This window comes from Vulpes lagopus, chromosome 2 (genome assembly GCF_018345385.1).
Source record: "Vulpes lagopus strain Blue_001 chromosome 2, ASM1834538v1, whole genome shotgun sequence".
NCBI lineage: Eukaryota > Metazoa > Chordata > Mammalia > Carnivora > Canidae > Vulpes > Vulpes lagopus.
Genome location: NC_054825.1, coordinates 5,665,602 through 5,679,456, shown reverse-complemented (window position 1 = coordinate 5,679,456; position 13,855 = coordinate 5,665,602). Strand labels below are relative to the sequence as shown.

The following is a 13,855-nucleotide window of genomic DNA, read 5'->3' as shown; positions in this document are numbered from 1 at the left end:
CAAGGCCACCAGCAGCCTGAGCACCAGCTGGGCATACTGAGACACAGAGTCTGCCACAGAACTTCAATGCTTGGGGCAAAAAAAAAGTACATTCATAAGTCTCTTCTCCAAAAGCATCTAGTGAACTTCAATGGATATCTTGGAAACAGGAGAAAGCTTCAGATCTAGCCCACAGATGCAAAATGAACCTGGCAAGAAGTAACGTACCAAAGTCAATACTGTTTCAGGCATGCAACACCCAGCAAAGAGAACTATTCATATCAATACTGTACATCCCATAGGACAGCACAGAGAATGGGATTTCAGGCTGGGAAGGATTTCTGAGCCAATAAGTTCCACCTGTACCAAATGATGTAGCTTTGTAACTTAATTAGAAATTAACTGGGTAACTGACTCTCCTAATAGATTCTGGCCACCAAACTCTACTATTACTCCCTATGTCCGTGAGTGGTCTTCAAATATTCCCATCGTGGTGATAGTGGAGATGGGGCCCACCACTGAGTCTCCACCCAGCAAGCTGCTCTGCTTAGGGCTGTCATTGAGAGAGTACAGTCAGAGCCAAGCACAAGACTGTTCTCAGCTCCGACACTTAATGGCCATGTGGACTCAGGCAAATCATTTCATCTTCAAGCCTCCTTTGTCTTAGCTGCAAAATAGGGATAACGACACCATCTCTACAGAATGGTCTGAAGGATTCCAAGAAATGGACACAACCGATGTCAGTCAGGACCTGGCATCTAGAACCTGCATGGTATATGCTACGGTCCTTGGTAGGATGAGTGAAGACCATGAAACCCTTCCTTAGAGCAGAGCAGGGAGCTGTACAATGCCCATCCTTCGGGGGCCGGCGGGAGGCATACGACAGTGGAGACACAAGGAATGACACAAGGAATGCGATGCCCCCGTAGACATGGCCTATCTCTACTGCACTAAATGTGTGAAAGTCTCCCATTTTCCCTAATCTTAGTAACCTTTCTGCATGTGTACCCCGGAGACTCATTCTAGAACACAGTGTATAGGACTTCCTGTCTGGTGACCTAATGACTAGAACTGAAACGGCCTCGCCTGTTTGTAGAATCTTCCAGACTGCGCCTCCCTTGTGGCTGAATGTCAGCAAGGCGGCTGGAGAGGATGCCGCTCGCACAGGATCTGGGGATCCTTCAGATAAAAAGAATCAGATTCAGTAACTATGAAATACGAAGACCGCTAATAGCTTGTGTAGCCACAGGAGGTTGTCAAGAATGCCTCCGACGAGATCCCCGTTCCAGACAGCAAACACAAACAGCTCCTCGGAGTTTTAATGAGCACTGTCCCTGTCAGAAAGCACTTGCCATACGGCCAGAAAGCTCTGTCAAGACCGAAGGTCAGCAAGCCCACCGTCGGAGTTCTGTGTAGATTAGCCCAGGACACGCTGTGGTAGTTAAAGCCCATGGGCGGTGCTTATAAACCTCAGGCAAGAATTCAGTAGCATGGACAAGCAGCGCGTTCTTGTCACCTGGGAACAAATACATCCCCTTGCGAATGACTTTCTGAGTGAGAAAGTAGGAAAGTCTAGGGAGGGTTGTGTGAGTGACTGTGTCTATGTACCCATCTGAGGCATGTGCCCAAAATGGTGAGCTCAAGCTTCTGTGAATTGGAGCTTGATGACTGAGGGACCCAGAGTCACATGGACACTCTCCCTCACAGATGTCACCTGTGGCAAATAGAGAAGTTTTGTTTAATTTTTCCAAACTAGAGGGAATCTTCGAGAACACCAAACGCACCCCTTATCTAGCTACTCAGATGAAGAAAGGCTCGGAGAGTTGGGGTGGCCTGTCTACATTCACTGCACAAGAAAATGATAGACCAGCAACTTTCATAAAGGTGCCCCGGCCTCTGTGAATATATCTCCTCAAATGGTAGAATGAGGCCACATGATTCAGAGCCACCCACATGGAATCCTTGGGATCTGGAGTATATTCTGAGGGAAATCGGCCCATGGGAAGTGACTCATACTCTTTGCCTAAGAACATCAGTTACACGAGCAGTCATTCTACAAAGTCAAAATCAAATATCTTCTCTGCACCAAAACCAAAATAAGTTGGGGTGGGGGTGGGGGATTTTCTCTGCTCATGCTCCTTTCCCATGAAACCAATGTTTGGGACCTGGCTCTAGGGATTTTTAAAGAGTCTTTGAGGAACATGCCATAAATCCAAAGGATTATTTCACATCATGAGACACAACATAAAGACAAGGACGTGCTTCAGTGGGGGTGGGGGGACTGACATACAACAATGTAGGTTGTATGTTTCCGAAATCTTCATGGACCAGGAAGAGGAGACGGTTGACTCGGGTGATTTCTTTTTTTTTTTTTTTCCGATAGATAGATTTATTTATTTATTTTTTATTTATTTTTTATTTTTTATTATTTATTATTTATTTATTTATTTATTTATTTATTTATTTATTTATTTATGAGGGGCGGGGGGCAGACACACAGGAGAAGGGAGAAGCAGGCTCCATGCCGGGAGCCTGACACAGGACTCGATCCCGGGACTCCAGGATCGCGCCCTGGGCCAAAGGCAGGCACTAAACCGCTGAGCCACCCAGGGATCCCCTGACTTGGGTGATTTCTTAAGATACTGAGGCCCATCTTTGTAACATTGATCAGGGCTTACATCTTCCTTTTTGCAGTAAGTCTGTAAGACTCAGAAGCATTTCGATGGTCTAATCAACCTGAAAGCCACGTCAAATTGCCTTAAAAATCTCTGCACATTCAATATACACACGCTTGTTAAAATTAATTACATCATTTACCATTTCTATGCACATTATAGCTTAAAATGTTTTACAGCCATTTTTATTAATTAATAAAGCCTTAATGGACAAAAATTATACCATAAAATTATTGTACGTATGCTGCATTTCCAGTTTTACTACTATTATCTTTAAATATTTTCCCCGAGTGGAAAGTCACTAATTCATAAGTTAGAGTCTGTCTCGCTGAAAGTAAAACTGATAATTGGAAGTTTTCTGCAGAGAAAGAAATCTCGTGTCTGGCGAAGGCCTGTTTGCCCCTTCCTCATCTCTTGAGAAAGGTAAAGGGGTCAGCCAGGGCTGCTGACATTGGGAAATCTGCCTTGCTCTGGCAGTGGCAGACCGAGCAACAAATTCTAGCCGAGTTGCCCCAGAAAATTCCTGCTTTTTCTCTTTGACAGGGAAAGTCCCCAACTTTTTAAAGAAATGTCCCATAAGTACTAATCTCCCCCATGCACACACCTACACTGCCCCATGCGCACGCACAGTTATGGACTGTATCTCTATGAGAAATCCATAAATACCAACTGTCGGATTGAAAGGTAAAGAGGAGCAGGACTGTGGACCCTTCCAGATATGCAGATGTTCAGCCCAGAGGCACTAAACCTCTAGGCGTGGACAGCACTTTGCTCTCTGCTGTTTTCCAGCGATGTGGCCCTAAAATAATTTCACCAGGGGGCTAGCCTTTCCTGCTCACTACGCTACAGGGTCTGGAGCTATTGTTGGAAACAAGAGGGAAGGTCTCCCAGAATCTATAAAAGTATCTGTGAAAATCTAAGGCAGACTTGAACACTGAATTACCCGTGGTCACCTTAGAGCAGAGCAGATAGATCGAGGCTCCGGAGAACTGCCCCTTGAAATAAGTCACAGAGAGGAAAGTGGCCGCCCACCTTGGCGGGGGACTTGCACAGATGAGCTGACAGCCAGGGATCTGGACTTGGCAGCCCCACCTCCCCAGGACGGCAGCGCCACTCACCTGCCGTGTAACTCCAGCCGGGAATGTGAATGGCCAGCTGGCTGGCACCACGCCCCGGGCCACAGTCCTCTCTCCCTTTGCTTACAGTGACCTGGTTAACTCCCACGTCCGAGAATGCTCGATCTTCCACCCGACGTGAGCCACTGCAAGGACAGGCGGAGGGCCCCAGATGCACCTGCTCCAACGCTGGGTTTTCCTTCAAGAAACTTTCTTGTAAACCTGGGTTCCAGCGGCGGCCTGGCAGGTCTGGGCTCCCCTGGGTGAGCTCCTGCTTCAAGGCGCTGCAGAGGGGCGCCCCGTTAGCTGGGCCATCTGCTCCATCTGGCGTCAATCTGTGGGAACTGCAGCTCAGGTGGAGCGACAGGACCGACCTGTGCATTTTGGGGCTTGCACGTTGAGGCTGCTGAGCCGGGCCAGGGAGGGCCCCGTCTAGGTAGCCGCCGGAGCTCGGGCACTGCTGGGACACCCTGAGGTGCACGCAGGAGCTGAACACCAGCGGCCCCTTCCCCGCCTGTGGGGCACCGGGAGGAAAGGCGTCCTCCGGGTCGTCCTCCAGGTTGGTGACCCAGTACCCGTGGGCCTCACACAGCCGGGGCTGCGTCTCGGGCACCTTCAGGCGCATCACAGAGCAGGTTCTGGAGAGCTCCGCGCAGGTGCACGGTCCCTGGTGCCCACGGGGCGCGGCGGGTGCACAGGGCTCCGTGAGCAGAGCGCCCTGGGCCTCCCACGCCAGGCTGCCGGCTGGGGGGCCCACGCGCCGGGCCGTGATGGTGATGGACGCGAAGCCCCTTGGGGGCCCAGGCTCCCCGGGAGGGAGGCCCACGGAGGCCTGTGGATGCGCGCGCAGGGCGGGAGCGCAGGGCACCTGCAGCGCAGCCCGGGTTGCCTTTGATTTATTCTCATCAATCAGCTGTGAAATGACTATGGATGAAATCATTTTTGTGTTTTGCGATGCCAGAGTCTCCTGCAAATGGAAAAAGATGGCAATTATTCACGCAGCCCATTGTCATGCAGGCAGTAAACGCTCCTCCAAGGGCCAAGAGGACGTCCTGAAGCCTGTTCTCCTCTAAGGCCTCCTGCCCCACACCTGACACCTCCTCCAGGGCTCCGGAGGGTGGGAAACCCAGACGCATCTGTGAAACGGTTAAACATTCTGAAATCATTCTCCCCCACTCTGCTGGGTGTCTATTGTTAGTTTATTTAATGATGTTCGGGTGGATGGGGATCATCAAATTTTAATAATCCTCTCCACTAGGCCCAGGAACACCTGAATACAAGTTCACAGCCTCATGGGGGAGGGAGGATGGAATTCTCGAGCAGGGCTGGGACCTGGGGCCGCAGGTTCACGTGGGAGATGAGTTAGCCCTCCCCCCCACTCTGCCTGCGTCCCCACCACAATCCTCTACCTTGGCTCCCCATGCTTGCCATGGTGGGGGTCAAATCCCAGACAGCCGAACAAAGGCAATCAAACACCCAAGCTGGACTTAACCTAGACTAACACAGAGACCACGGGAATCACTAATCAGAAAGGGGGCGGAGGGGCGTTGGAAGAGACAGTGTGGTTGCTCTGCACCGCAGGGCTCAGGGGCACAGGCACAACCTCTGTCCAGTAGCGGGAGCAAGGTGTGCCACGCTTCCTTATCAGCAGAGCTGTGTCCTAACAGTAAACTGCTAGTGTGTCCAAAACAATGTGCTGAGATTTTTTAATAAAGCATCTAACCAGGTCAATAGCAGGAGGAAGGATCTCTTCTGCCCTGGTTTTGTTTTTCATGTGTGCATGGAGAACACTGCAGAAAGCTACGTGGGCGAGTGCGTAGTGCAGGCTCGCGGGGCCGGGGTCGGAGGCCTCCTTTCCGATGCTCCGTATTCTCCGTGCTTAAAAGGGACCCTTGCCTGAACCTGCATACGGTAACCACTCGATTCCCACCAGGAGCGGAGCCTTCTCGAGGAGTCCGGAGGCTTAACTGGTGCTCTGCAAGTAAGCAGCAATTCTCAAGCTGTAAGGGGCCTGGAATGCTAAGCACTGCAGGTTCCCCAGGCTCCAGAGCTTCTGATTCTGTAGGTCTCTGGGTGGGGCCCCAGCAATGTGCATTTTAACCAACATCCCCGTGATTCTGATGCAGGTGATCCAGGGAATACACTTTGAAAAACGCTAACAATGGCTGGTCTTTTCAAGAAGGGGAAGGGCTTGTGCTTGATGGGAACGAGAAAATTGTTCTCGTTCCCTTAGATGTGATAAGAAAGCACAAAATTTTCTTCAGGGCAGGATCAACACTTAGGCCACTAATGTAATGCTTTTCTCCACCTGGACTTTGGACAGGAGGCCTGGCACACGGGATCTTAGCACCTGAGGCTCATTGATCTTACTGTTACCACCTGGTCAGCTACTCAGTTTTTCCTCCCCGCCCCCCCGCCCCTGTTTTTCACCATAGTCCCCATCACCTGACACATACTCAGATTTTAAAGATACATGGGAAGTTGCAAATTCAAAAGATAACAAGAGACAGGTGAAGAAGAAACAATCGTCTTAAAACTCACTTCATCTTTTTAAAAACCTAAATAGCACTGGCTACCTTTTTCCAGGTGGCTCACGAGAGCCAGGCTCTGCTTGAAACCTCCTTCAAGGTGGGGTCTCCTCTTCAGAGCTTCTCATGATACATAACAACCTGGGAGGCCCCCAACTGCCTCAGAATCCCTGGGGGTGGGGCCCAGGCATCAGTGCTTTTAATTTCCAATGTGATTCCAGTGGGCAGGTGATGTTGAGAAGCAGCACCTGAGGCTTCTGAGGCACCTGTCTCTCCTTTCGAGGAGGCACTTTCCATGACTGTAGTTTACATACGAGAAAAGTGAAGTGCGTCTGGCACCAACCCCAGGCAGTTTGATTGGCACACAGTCCCTCCTTAGTTAATTTTACTTCTGAAATTAATTGCCTGACCACCCTACCAGGTGCTTAATCGTACCTGGTAGGAATTCCTTTGACACAGGTCTCTGAAAGAAAAAGCCAATAGTCATCTTGGAAAGTGGGCTGTGTTGGTCTTATTTTATACTCCATAACAATGTTTCCCAACGTTTGGGCCAGGGACCACTGGCGTAAAAAAACACCTAGCATTGGGGTGGGGGTTAAAAATGTTGACTTCTGGGCTCTTCCCTCCCACTCTCTAGGTGAAGGGTAAATCAGGATCTCTGGGGATATGGCCAAGAAGCCATGTTTTTAACCAGCTGCCAGGTGATTCTTCTCACAGATAGGTTAGAAGAAATACCAGGCCAGGATTCAGACCTTCTTGGGTCCATCCTGAGCACACGGTGGGGGGACACCCTGGGGCTACATTGGGGGTTTCGGGTACCACTATAGGAGGTCCTAAAGGCCCAGAAGGATAGGATGAAGAATTGCCCACCACCTCATTACCTTGGGCCTGGCAGGTGTAACTGTGACTTTGAGTCCATCAAATGCAAATAGATGAAGGAAGAACAATAACGAATGGCATGAATTTGAATGTAATTCTGAAGCTAAGGAGTCGCCTGGTATGTCAAGGTGACACTGCTCCTGAGGGAGAGATGCTGACAGAAATCCAGTTCCCAAGAAAAGTCTAGTTGCCTTCTCTGCCTTATAGGAAGTTTTGGAGATCAAAAACAATGAAGGATGTGAAACTACCTCTCAAAATATGAACATGATATGTAACCGCAGGGTGTGACATTTTCTGTGACTTAGCAGAAATCAGAGGACATCTGATGGATTCAAACCTCCGGATGAGTGAGGGGGGTACTTATAATGAATGCATCTGTGTTTATTTGAATTACATAAGTGGAAATAACCTATCACATACCCAATACTTTGAAATGTTGTAATGTGAATATAGAATGAATGAAAGCTTTCTAGACGTAAATTCTGTCGTTATAACATAGAGTCATGATCAACCCATTTTTTTCATGAACTCATCAGACATATCTATTGAGCTACTTCAACAGGAAACTGAGGAAACTTCTTGACCCCACAGAGTTAACAAATGGGAGAGAACACCAAGCAGGGATTGCGGTTATCAGGACCGGGATTATTGGTTAAGTTTTACTATGTTTTCTTGAGGTGTTCTCATCCAGCTTTGACAAAAGCCCAAACCGACAACTGAGAGAAACTAAAAAGGAAACACTTTCCTCTTTGCTCGTCAATTCACATCCTACTCTTGTATGGGAAGTTCTATTTAGCAGATCCTATTTTCTCATTAAGCTCCATTAAATCATTAAAGATAAGGTCCAACCTCTTAAAAATCCGGCAGCCATAACACAGCACCATAGTCTGGGTGGCTTAAAACCAGAAATTTTATTTTGTCACAATTCTGGAGGCTGGAAGTTGGAGAGCAAGGAGGCGTCATGGAGGGTTCCTTCTGAGTCTTCTCCCCATGTCTTCACATTGTCTTCCCTCAGTGTGTGACTATGTCCCAACATCCTCCTGTTGAAAGGGTGTCGGTCGTATTGGATAAGGCCCACCTTGCTGACCTCATTTAACCTCAATTACCTCTTTAAAGATTCTGTCTCCAAACACAATCACACTCTGTCATTCTGGGAGTTAGGACTTCCACACATGCATTCGGAGTGGGGGGAGACATAGTCCATGACTGACAATACAATACATCACTTTGTGTCCAGCTCTTCTTCCGGGGCTGGGAAACCAAGAAAGAGATGAGACAGAGGAGCTATTTGATGTTCCAAACTTGGCCCACTGCTTTTAAAACAGGGCCACTTTTTAGAAAAGCGATCCCATCGTTCACATCAAATATCTTTCCCAATGAAGCTATTTCAAGGTGCCACTCCGTCTGTTCTTTATATTGGGTTCACTGAACATGGCTTTGGGGAAAAAAAAAAGTATCTTTTATCTAAAATAAGATTAACTGATGTAAGATTTGATTTGGGAAGAAAATAATCTTGCATTTAGAGTAGAACATTCAAGGTCAGAGAAAGGTCAAATGAATAGTTGGATTTCATGTCTTGCCTGGGCAATAAATCACCCATTTCCTGACCATCCTCGTACCACATTCGTCTGTGTGTATTTTCTTTCTCGTAAATGCTGCTTTAAGATATTGATTTCTTTTAAATGTTTCAAACATGATTTTGTAGGGCTGGTAACTGCTTTCCTAGTTTTATGCATTTTATTGACTGTTTTTAACTTTATATTTATGCCGTAAGGCATATTACTATAAAGGCACCATTTCATAAATTGAAGGAAGAAAGAGATAAGCGGCGGATGGTCAGAGAAATCAGATCCTGAGCCACTGGGATGAGGATGCTTCCATTCCTGTTGCAATTTATTTCTCCAAAGGATAAGCATCTAATCCAACCTGTGGCTTTGAAATCTATATTTTTCTCCACTTGACAATTCTTGCCATTTTCATGGCTGCTCTGCAGCCTACAACTATGTTTGCCAGATGGATTCTTCAGCCCCATGTCTGCACGGATACTCCCTACAGCCACCTCCGTGCTAGCTGCAAGCATGTTTACTCCTTTTTATTTGATCCAGAATTATCACCACTAAGCAATCTGTCAACCTAGTGGCATTTCATCATGCATGTAAGAGTGTTTTCAAATGTGAGTTCACTCTGGTATGTAGCGGTGGAGAAAGACCAGTTTAAGACAAATGGAAGAATTGTAGCTTTTCTCCATCTCCGTCCTAAAACTTTTGTCCTTCTATGTACTTACAAGAAATGAAAGGACTCTTTGCAGTGTAACATATAACAGTGAAAAGAAGCTGGAAAGAATCCAAATGTCTTTTAAAAGGGGGTCGGGTAAGTAAATCAGGGCAGGCACAACTGCATTGTATTCCATAGAAATTAAAAATAAAGATTACAAAGAATTTACACGTCATGGGAAATTGCTTGTGATGGAATCTTATGTAATAAAAGAGAGCCATAAAAGTTGATGTGCATTCTAGTTTTATGTAAAAAAAAAATTGCATGGGAAAAATAAGGGAATGAAATATATATCAATATTTTCTTACTTATATATTTCTATATTTTCCTAAGTGTCTACATGGAGCTGCCAGTACTTTTGTGATCAGGAAAATTTAAACGTTGTTTTTTCAAAGAAGAAAACCCTGTTCCATATTTCATTCCTTTTAAATAATCACTTGGTTGAAGAAGTGCCTGCATATCATTTCTACAGCTTCGACGAATTTTGAAAGGAAAAGTGATCAATCTTGTGCAGGCTCCGGCGGAGAGGCGGAGATTTATGGCAGTTACAAAGGAAGGGCATCCGTTTGGAGTGTTTCATCATCTTACAGCATCCTTATAACAAACACACAGGGACAAGCTTTAAAAGCTCAAAGTTAGGAGGGAAATTTGAAAGTCACACTACTGATAAGATCAAAGCTGATGGTCCAGATCATTCCAAAGCAGATGTTTAGAAGGTGTGATTTCTGGGAGTTATTTAATTCAATCATAGATAATGACTGTGTGTGTGTGTGTGTGTGTGTGTGTGTGTGTGTTATGGAGACCCAGCTGCATGGCTGCAAAGATCCTTATCAGTAATAACCAAACTAATTTTAACATCAACAGGAAAATGCTGGAATTTGCCAGCTCAGTGTCAAAAGCAGGTGGGAAAGACCTTCAGCTTGTATCCTTCTTAAAAAGAGAAGCAATCAACTTCATCATTATCCTGCCCTTCTTAACTGGGAACCTGCTTCCAGGGATGGTTCTCCATGATCCATTGTACTTGTTCTTTTCCCTCCCTGCAACCTGAGGTTCCTGCTCCTGCTCCCCAGGAACAAATTAGTGATAGCCCAGCATCTTTACATCTTTAGACAGTGAGCTCAGTGGTTCCCTATAGAAAGGGCTTCAAGTATTGGGGTGCCTAAATGGATGGTTCGGTGGTTGAGCGTCTGCCTTCAGCTCAGGTCATGATCCCAAGGGCCTGGGATTGAGTCCTACATCGGGCACCCCGCTGGGAGCCTGCTTCTCCCTCTGCGTATGTCTCTGCCTCTTTCTCTGGGTCTCTCATGACTAAATAAATAAAATCTTCCAAAACGGGGGGGGGGGGGGCTTTAAGTATCGACGACTAGACCTCATACCCAGAATGGAATCCTTTCTCTGTCACGTGGGAGTTCAGTCCTGGGGTCTCTGAGGGAAATGTCGAACTTCATTAAATGCAGAGCTAAATCAAAGGATAATACTTAAGACAAGTATTTTTTGGGGGAAACAATTTTTTTACAGATACCCTTGCCGCTTGAATCTGTCATGAGACATCAATTCTTATAATCCCACAATCTCTTAGAATTACAAAAGTCGGTGGCAGATTATCCATTTGTGAAAGTCAACAGTGGTCTTGTAAGCTAATGCCTTGGACGGTTCCTTCTGGCTGGAAAGTCCACATAACTAGAATGAGCCTTCCCTGATGCCAGCCTTTCAAGCAAGATGAGAACAGAAGCTCTGGAGCCAGACAGCTGGGGGATTCAGGGCAAGTCAAGTACTAGAGGTACTGGAGCTTTACTTTTCTCACCTACAAAATAGGTATAATAATAATATCTCCTTCCAGGGACTGTGGGAAGGATGGAATGAGTCAGTCAATTAGCCAGAACCTGGTATGAGAGACACTGGCGGTATTAACCACCATGTACAGAGTCTTTGTTCTCTAGAATCAGAAACATTTCATTTTATAAATATGACCTCTAATTTTCTCCCTATTTCAGACAACTGACATTTTCTGCCGTTATAACAATGTATACTAGCTTGTTAGATTTCCAATTATCTCTTCTCCACCTTCCAAGTGCTGCATGGCATCATCCTGTCTCTCTCCAGCAGATTAATTTTGGTTTAAAATGGAGATTCAATCACCATCCTCTCCTATGATACTGCAAATTTACAAATTGTTGGCGAGGATTATAAAAGAATAATTATACAGCATGTACTTCAACCTAACAAGTCTTAGCCATCGATGGTTAGATTTTCTGCTGCCTTAATTCAGTTTTGACTAAACAAAATAAAATGCAAACACAACATAAGGAGGCCAGTGATCATGTTTTATAGTTGGCTGCATTTTGCTGACTACCCTAGAAGTTAGAAACATGTTACCTCGGTGAAGTCAGATTTCTTCTCTGTAACATCAGACTGAAGATTTTTAAGGGTGATTCGATCATTTGTAGTGTACTGGTTGTCCCGTAATCCTAGGCAAAAGGAGATAATATTGCTACCTTTTAGTATATGAAAGCATGAGATGGACTCTATGACTCTACTAGGAAGTTTCACATCACCTAGTCAGGTATTATTACTAGTCAAGGGTGAAGCCGGTATATTTTGACCCATGTTAAAACCTTGTACATTGCCCTCATTCATTCCACCCCCTTTACGTAGGCTCTATGGTTTTATTATTATTTAGTTTACAATTAGGCTGCAAGATTCCTTCTTCCACCCAGCAGTTGTTTATGTTCCTGGATTTAGTAATAATTGAACAAGTTCGGAATGCTCACAGTCTCCCTCATCCTGAGTTTACACCCAGCAGGAGAGAAAACCACATCTAAGAGGTTCCCAGCACCACTCGAGTTAAGAAAGGCTGAAACATTATGACCAACTTTCATCCAATGTCTTAACACAACAGCGCTTGAAGGAGCCATGATTGGCGCAGACGCAGACATCGAAGCTGCTTTCGAATGGCTGAGGATAATTCTGTGATAATACTGCAAGGACACGTGAGACACCATGGGCAGCCCTCCACAGAGACACCTGCCACCCTGATGGCCTGGGACATCATCAGATCCAAGTGCACACACTGGCGGCGAATTGTGAACCTGGATTCCAGTTCTGGCCCCACCACCCACGAACTTGATAACAATGGACAGGTTGGAATCTCCTGATCCACCAAACCTGGCCTGTGTGCCTCATAGAGCCCTGGATGGAATCCACAACCCAACAGCATTATGATCACCTGTTGCTAACGTAGGAACGTATGTAAACACAGGAAGGTGGGGTAGAGAGGAGAGTCTGTGTGGCCCAATCTCTGCAGCCCAGGTAACAGTGCTGCCTCCACGGTGCAGATATTCTGGGGAAAGTGATTTTTCCAGAGCCTATACAGAGTGATTCCCCAACAGCTGGTGCTGGTGATAAGAAAAAAGAGACTTCAGAAGTAGCTTTCTAAGTTAGACTCCTATCTTCATCAACTCATGAGAAGGGCTTATTACATATATATTTACATATAATTCAAACAACTCGTTTTAAATCATTTAAAAATAATACAAAGAATTTTATGGAGCAAATGATACCTTATAGTATTTTTATGCTTGGCAGATTTGCAAAGGGGTCAGGACATGACTTGCGGGAATTTCAGGGGCCACTCTACCAGCCCACCCAAAGCCCGCTCATGTCCCACCTCGTCCTTGGGTGATGAGGCCCCCATCAGCTCTGTCCCAGACGTGTGGTTGTGCCTCCATCTCTGCCTGTTATTGAGTGACAGAGATAGTCATCCAAGATGATGTGCACAGATTACTTTCCATGAAGTGCAAATATAAGACCTGAAAGATCTCATGGATTTCTGTGCAGAGTCGATGTGTCATGATGAGCTGACAATAAAGCTGATGAAGATGGAAATCTCCTGGCTCTAGTCAGACAGCATCGTGTAAAGAACTCTAAAGTCAGCAAAGACCTGGGGGCCAGCGAGGCCCAGAGCTGCAGCCTAGCCCAGCCCAGCCCCAAGCTCATGGGCAGTAGGGGAGCTACTCATCCTCTCAGAGTTTCTGCAGCCACAAAATGCAGAGAAGAACACCTCTTGCCCAGCCTCGTTGTGGATGCCCCGAGGCTAGTGTATGTAAAGTACGTGGGCCAGGGTGGCATCTGGGGTTAATACTTGATAAACCACACTGGTGAGGACTGTTTGCGAGCATGACCAAGGCAGCACCACCTCCCATCCTGTGCCCCAGATGGTCGCTAGAGTCAGACCACACAGTCCCAGAATCTCTAGCTACTGGTGTGGCTTTGGGCAAGTCACTCAGCATCCCGTGGCTCCTTGCTATGAGGTTGGAGGTGACAATGGAGCCTACTTGATAGAGGTACTGGGAAAGAGTAAGTGGCCTAACTAATTAGCCCTCAACACAATGCCCAGAACCCAAGG

The 13,855-nt window shown here is 46.3% G+C and overlaps 1 protein-coding gene across 6 annotated transcripts in view; it reads right to left on the bottom strand.

Moving 5' to 3' along the window:
• The window catches only part of C2H10orf90 (chromosome 2 C10orf90 homolog), a 215,649-nt gene that overhangs the window by 57,171 nt on the left and 144,623 nt on the right, over positions 1-13,855 (bottom strand). For all 6 annotated transcript variants that reach the window (XM_041746675.1, XM_041746671.1, XM_041746673.1 and 3 more), the window contains 2 exons: positions 11,827-11,918; positions 3,773-4,736 (listed from right to left, as the gene is read on the bottom strand). In XM_041746675.1, the coding sequence (XP_041602609.1) occupies positions 3,773-4,736; positions 11,827-11,918 (1,056 nt within the window). The remainder of the gene's footprint in view (positions 1-3,772; positions 4,737-11,826; positions 11,919-13,855) is intronic.